The 7511-nt window shown below is 46.5% G+C and overlaps 1 protein-coding gene across 1 annotated transcript in view; it reads right to left on the reverse strand.

The window, feature by feature from the left end:
* Frmpd2 (FERM and PDZ domain containing 2) overlaps positions 1–4274 on the reverse strand; it is a 77120-nt gene extending 72846 nt beyond the window's left edge. Inside the window, 4 exon segments of the mRNA XM_010622624.2 lie at positions 767–832; positions 1686–1843; positions 3164–3289; positions 4157–4274. Of these exon segments, the coding sequence (XP_010620926.2) occupies positions 767–832; positions 1686–1843; positions 3164–3289; positions 4157–4274 (468 nt within the window).
* Positions 4275–7511: the final 3237 nt, after the last annotated feature.

Consider the following 7511-nt stretch of genomic DNA (forward strand, 5'->3'; position numbering starts at 1 on the left):
GTCGAGCATTTTGAATGGGTCTTTGTGTGAGAAAGAGGGTGCAAAACTGGGCATAGTGACACAAGCCTAGAATCCCACCACTCAGGAGGCTGAGGCAGGAGGATCACTGTGAGTTTGAGGCCAGCCTGGACTCCATAGTGAGTTCAAGGCCAGCCTGAACTACACAGTGAGATTCTGTTTAAAAAAAAAAGGGGGAGCCTTCAGAAAGCACTGGGGTGTTGGCTTGGAGAGAGCCTGGAGAGAAGAAAGAAGGGAAAGAGGGAAGGAGGGAGGGAAGAAGAAGAAAGGGAGGATGAGAGGGTCTTGGCAGCTGGGCTGGGTTCTCCAGCGTGTCCTCCGGTACGCTAGCCTCTAAGAAATGTTTCCAGTATCAGAGGAAAATCTACCCCCCACACACACAAATAGTCTGGAATTGTGCAAAATGCTGTGTTAACCAAAACTTAGCTTTCTATGCTTGAAGCCCTCTTGTAGACTTCTAAAAACTACTCTGAAAAGTCTCTGAAAGGGAGGTTTGGCAGGGAGCATCCTCCCACACGTGATGACCACAGAACCCCCTTTCCCAGGAAGCTCCTGCCTTCAGGAGAGGCTGCTTTAAAGGCCTTTCCACAAATAAATAAGTAATAAGTAAATAACAGTATCTTTAATGTCTATAAAATTCTCTCGCCTGCTGCTCCCTCTGAGCAAAGCTAAGTGACTCTTCGGTCACCCTCCAGTTCTGACTTGTGTCACTAAACCGAGTCATGACCTGGTGTCCTCGTCTACAGACCTGGCTTGGCGGGACGTGGAATCCTGCAGCCCAGTAGAGGGTCATCCCTAGGGAAAAGACATGCATCTGCCCAGGAGAAATGTGCAGTTAGATGGCAGTTGCCTCTGCTACTCTGCAGTCCTGCAAGCAGCACAGCATAACTGCCACATCCAACCAGTCTGACACCACCCACACCTCCCTTAGACTTTGCTGCCTCCTGCACTAGAGCCTAGGAAGCCGAAAGTTTGCTGCTTAGCAGTAACTGTGACACCCAATGTTGTTAAAAGATGTAAGAAGGAAAGTCTGTTGGCGCTTTACTGACAAAAGTAACACACATGACTGGTTCTATCCTTTCTGTCCTGTGATACATGGAGTCAAAGCAGCCATCCTGTGACCATGAGGAAAGAACATATGGACAAAAGCCACATATAAGGAAGGTAGAGTGGAAATGTCTAGCCTGGATCCTTGATATATTACTGAGCTGTGACCAAACTCTAGCATTGTAACATGCAATACTGAATTTCTTTTCAAGTCATTAAACAAGCATCGATACCCATTTCAGGTTAATGCTGTCTTGTCTCATATCTACTTCAACTGAGCATTCACTGTGGTTCTATTTTATGACCAATGGCAACAATATGACTCAGTCTTGCTGTAATTAGCTCCACCCTTCCATGCCAAGGGCCTGTTGGGTCCTGGGGCTCTTGCTTTGTGCTGCAATGGTACCAACCCCTAGGCTATTACCCAGCTTTTTTAATGCTTCTGTTTGAGTGTTGGTAACAGCCTGATCAACTAGCCCACTCTGAAGGTGCAGAAATGATCCACCCTTCTCCAGAGCTGGGAACATTCTTAATCCCACTCTGCCTCTGATGTGAAAACCAGGCACCTGAGGCTGGGTGGGCACTGGGGGCCCCATCTCCCCAGAACACCTGCATCTTACCTGCGATGCATCTGGCCGCTCATCCTTGCTCTGTCCCTGTAGCAGCTCGGGGGCCTTGAAAGGAGCAGCCTCTACGTGAGAAACGTGGTCTTGGAAAGAAAGACTTCCGGCCACAGAAAGAAGGGCTGACCAGGGGCAAACCACATAGTCCGAGGAGTCTGCAACCAAGGCAGTGACAGGATATAGAGAGAGGGCTGCCCCAGAGGGCCAGCTTGGGGCTGTGCCTGACCACGAGCAGGTCAGGAGAGACACAGAGAAGAATGAATGTGCCCTGAGGCTCAGGAACAGAGATGACAACAGGCAGCTGTGGCCATGGCCAGGACTTTAGCACCTGCATCCATTGGTAGTTTAGCATCTCAAGATAAAAGGTAAAGAGAGGACAAAGCCACCTGGGAATTGGCCCAAGCCTGAGTTCTCAGCAGCCAGACCAGGGCCCCAAGCAGCAGGACTGGGAGCTCTATCGCCATTCTCAGAAGCTCCCAGGCAGGGAAGAGGGAGTGAGGACCAGGGGAGCAGGTGGAGACACAAGGCACAAGGTACAGGTGCGTGGCCTACTGTTGTCAGCCCCCGCTGGGACCCAATGACATGTGTGATTTCACACACAAGAGCCTTCTCTGCACATGCTGACCTGCCGGCCATGTGCGACTTACCAGCTGACCCCTGAGTGTGGGTTCTCAGGGTTGGTTTCAGCCACCAATTTTATTAATGCCTCAGGGATTCAACTCTCCAGCTCCTGCTCCTTTAACATCCCTGCGGCGCAGAGCACAATGCGCAGTTTTCCCGGCAGAGGGCGCTGAGGTGATGTCGCAGCAGGAAGGGAAGGGCTCCCCTGATGTGTCAGGAAGTCAGCGGTATGGACCAGAGGCCCCCAGTGGGTGGCGTTGTACCCTGGACTCTAGACCAGGAGGTAAGGCAGAGTCTGGCTGTGTGATCAGGTGCTGGTGTCCCGGTCTGCCCAGCTCATCTGCCCATACTGCCTTGTTCACTGGGGCCATAGGTCACCCACTCATACTCCCTTTGCACACTCATCCCCAAACCCCAACCTGGGAGGGCTTCCTTTCAATGCCTGTCCCTCACTGAACTTTTCTTGTATCTTTCTGTCTTATATGGCAATTTAATAATTACACTGACCTCCCCTGGGTTTTGTCCTTGATAGGGCACAGATGAGCTCAGCATTTGACACACAGATGCGGAGTGTCCCTGGTGACTGTCCCCTGCCTCCATCTCCAGTCATGCCCAGGTGGCCCATCTGTCAGAGGGCCCTGTATTGCTGTGGTCTTGCCCTGAGCTCACACAATCCAGAGCAGGTCTCTCAGCACTGCCGTGTGGCTAGGTCTCAGCGACAGGTCGGCTTCCCAGAGCAGCTACTTGGGGATGCCCTCGCCTGCTCCTTCTAACACAGGGACCAACCACAACAGAGAAGTAGCCGCCAGAGTGACCACAGGAGAAGGGACTCAGCTGTCTGCATATTCTCTTACCATTGCTGAGGTCCTCCAGGAGCCTCTCCACAGCTAGCGACAAGAGGGACCAGATTTCCTCCTCCGACAGAGATTTGCCTCTGACCTGCAGGGCGCTGGCCAGCGTCACTGAGGCCGAGCTTGTTCCTGCAATGACAGATATGTGGCAGAGCCCTGCACTGTCACTGCGTGGGCACACAGTGAGGCCAGCACTCACCACTCTATCCACGCATGGTGCTACATGTCATCACCATGTCCTCAGGGAGGGACACACCGAAGCGTGAAATCAGCGTCCGCTGGAGGGCTGCTGGGGCTGGTGACAGGTTCTCTGGGAGTGAGGGAATAAACAGATAAATCACCTCCAGTGAAGGGCAGGTGAAAACTCAAATGCTGGACCAAGTGAGCCAAGCAGAAGAGTTCCTCCTGTGCTGGCTGTCTGCTCCCTGCTCTCTCCCCTGCCTGTGAACTCTGGTAAACAACCATCTTGCCTCCAACACACAAAGCATACCTTCCACCTCCACTGCCTCAGTCACTGTACACTGGAACCAGCGCCTACCCAGGGACCATCGAGAGTCCCCAGGAGCAAGAACAGCTGGTCTGGAGAGGGCAGACCATTGAGAAGCTCAGGGAGGAGGGCAGGAGCACGGCCTTGTCTTCCCTTTCTTCCAAGCAGTGTCCATTTCCATGTCAACCCCAACCCTTCCCTGACAAAGCCGCCCCCACTAATCTTGGAGCCCAGGAGCTGGTGGCAGCAGGAAGAGGCCAGCCAGGCAGGCTTTTTTCTAATCTGATGATAGCACTGAGCTTTTCCTACACCCGGAGCACATAAGGGTGGATGTGCTGTGTTGCGGGGGAGGGGAGAAGCCTGCCACAGAAGCCCCATCTCTCCACAGGTGCCAAGCCAAGCTCTCCGCTCATCAGCTGCTCAGGAACTCAGGAACAGAGAGAGCCCAGCTGGGTCTTCCCTCTCTATCTGGGGCAGGAGGGCAGTGGCCACAGAAGCCCTCAGGATACCTGACTCGAGCTGTTGTGTGTCACAGGGCCATGCAGGATGGCAGGTGGGCGACCAGGTGAAGTTCGAGGTGATGGGTGTGCTCCTTTCCTTGATGCGGTCACTGCACCTTGTATACATGTGTCCAAGTCACACTGTACCCACATGTGTGAACAGCTACTGTGTATCAATTAAATTGGTTTGTTTTTTTTTAAGCCACAGATTAGAAGCTCAAGTCCAGGCTATTTTCTTTTTTCTTTTCTTTTCCTCCTCTTCCTCCTCTTAAACTTTGCATGAGATGTAAATTTTCCCCTAAGGCCACACTTTTCTATAACCACCATGAAAGGCTAGAAAGTAAAAATAAGGGAGATGGACAAGACTGATTCTCAGAAAGAAAAATCTCCAAATCCCAATTGAAAATATAGAATGTGTAGTTGCTCTGAGCACACTAAGACTAGAAAAAAAAACTAAATGAAAGTCTTCCAGGTGGGTGTGGCTAAGACCACCATTTCACTCTAGTAAATCAATGCAGGAAGAACACTTTACAACAAACAGTGCTGGACCCACCATGAAAACACTGAGCACCAGCCTAAGCCTCACACTTTATACAGATGCTACTTCAAAATGGATCATGGATTACACTTTAATGTAGAACTCAAAACTATAAACTTTTTAAAAAATCATATGGTAATTGCATAGTTAGATTACATTGCACATTAGAATATATTGCATGTTTAAAATATATTTTTCTTTTCTAGAAATAGTTTTCTATTCTAGAAATTAAAATATATTTCTACTGTGTCAAAATTCATCAATAATAAGCAATTCAATTAGAAAGTGACACAAACAGATATTTCACCAAAGATATTATACAGATGACAAATTAACCCCATAAGCAGATATGACACATCACTAGACATTAGGGAAATGCAAATTAAAGCCACAATGACATAGCACTACATAACTCAGAATTGCTACAGTAAAAATTTATGACAACACCAAGTGCTGGTGAGAATGTGTAATGGAACAGGCACCATGGAAAACATTTGGCAGCGTCTTACAAAATTAAACATGCAATGACAATATGACCCAGTGACAGCACTGTTGTATTTTTATCCCAGAGAGATGGAAATGTAGGTTCATGCAAGAATCTACTCATGAGGTGGCTCAACAATCATGGAAAGATGATTAGCATGAACTAGTCAATCTGAACATGAATGTAAACACACACATCAGGTACCATCCCAGTGGTACCACCTGATATGCATGGGCAACTGTATAAAGTGGCTCAGTTAGCCATGTCTGTTTCCTTAGTATATATACCCTGTGGACACAGTCTAACACCATCTCTTCAACACCTATCATACAGCAGAATGTCATCTTGGCCATCATAGATCTTTGCGCAGACTTTAAAAACAGAATAAGGACTTAGAAATGACTGAACACACTATGGCTGATACTTTCAAATAAATAAGACAGGAGGGGCAACTATGTGTGTATGTGTGTACATATTTGTATCTGCACTTTATGATAGACCAAGTTCAAGCAAATGAAAAATATACAATAAAATAAAATAGTTAAAATAGTGCTGAACATAAAATAGGCACTATTTGAATAGCTTTTACAATTATTATGGATACGAAGTCAACATTTACAGGCAATTAATGTTCTGGAATATTACCAAGGTTATTATAGTTATAGATATTTGGATCCTAATATCTTTAGGTTCAACAAACTAACTTCTTGGGTTTTTTCTTGTCTAACAGCCAACTAAGAGAGCCTAGGATTGATGGAATGAGATATCTGCCCCTATTTTTAGTTTTATAACATAAATATACTTTGCACCTGCTCAAAAAGAAATTAATATCTTTGGTGAAATATCTGTGTCATTTTATAATTGAATTGCTTATTATTGATGAGTTTTTAAACAATTAAAATATATTCTAATGTATTATAGATTGGCCTCTGCCAGGGTATGGATATGTTTCTTCCCTGCCAAAATTCATGTTTCAATTTGGTTTGCCACTGTCGTGCTCTTGGCTCTCCAGAGATGTACACTGAAAGTAAATATTTTTTATTTCTAAATGTGGGTATTCTAGTACAGTAACAGAAAACAGACCAAAAGAGCCTCAACATTCAAACATTGTGCCATCCATAAATGGAACACCACTCCAGCCAAGGGCCATATTGAACTATACCGGAAATGCAATTACAAAATCCACGCCTGAGAACCTCTGGGGGCCAAATAACACGGGCTTCTCAATAAATAAATTATGTTCCAAAAAAAGGAAAAGCAGCAATGAGGTCATGGGACTGCCAGAATAAGAAGCTTCCCAAAATCCTCCCCTCCATAAAAGAAATGATGAAGCCAGCAACCTCATAGACACTGTAGCTCTGTTAAACACCATCTCAGAGAACTATCACTATCTGGAATTTCTGCTCTCACAAAATTGTTTTTATTTCCTTGATTCAGAGTCTCTCCCCAAGGTAGATAAGTTTTTCTCTGGGGGGCATTTCTCAAAAACAATCAACAACAATTGTTTGACATTGCAGTTGATTGAGGCAGAAATAACCCTTGGGGAAACAGCAAACTAGTCAAAAAGACTCGAAACCAGCAGCTAGGGAATGAGATGTAAACAGCCTTTGAAAAGGGCTCAAATAGCTCTAAAAGTCTAGAAAATCAAGTGAAGGGTCCCATCCATGTAACTGCACAGAGTGGTGTACACAGTTAGCAAACAAAGGACCAGGCCCTAGACTCTTCTCTCTAGAAAACCACTGGCTCTAAACAAGGAGGAAGGAGGTTAGGGCCAAACTGCCAGCCATCTGACTGGGTGATGAAGGCATGGCCTTACATCACACAATGACCCTCAGCAAAGACTCAGAGACTTATTCATTTGGAGCATTTAAAGATGTTCCTGTGTCACCCTTAGGTGACCATGATATTAACTGAGCAGACACTTCAGTAACCATGTATAACAATGACCTTGGAAAGTCAGTTCAGGAAAGCGGTTGGGCGAACAAGCAGTGCAGAAGCACAGTGATGCTCAACAACTAGGCCACACACTGAGAGGTCCAACAGGAGATTTTATTAGAGAAGGCAGGTTAAGGAGAGAGGAGAGAGGGAAGAGAGAGAAAGAGAGAGAAAGGAGAGAAGAACAAAGAAAGGAAGGTCCCTTTATTGGTTTTGGGCTGGGCTATTGTTTATTTATGAGGAGTGAGCTACTTTTAACCTATCACAGGCCAGGTTGTCTTTTATGGGCTCAGTCCTGCAGAAATTTAGGTTTGACTTCTTGGAACCTCTGTGGCTTTGCGGGGAGGGAAACTAAAGATAAGAGCATGAAGTCATTTTAAGAGCCAAGAAGCACCAGGAAAATGCAG

Source organism: Fukomys damarensis, unplaced genomic scaffold (genome assembly GCF_012274545.1).
Source record: "Fukomys damarensis isolate Sample0158 unplaced genomic scaffold, DMR_v1.0_HiC HiC_scaffold_1, whole genome shotgun sequence".
Taxonomy (NCBI): Eukaryota; Metazoa; Chordata; class Mammalia; order Rodentia; family Bathyergidae; genus Fukomys; species Fukomys damarensis.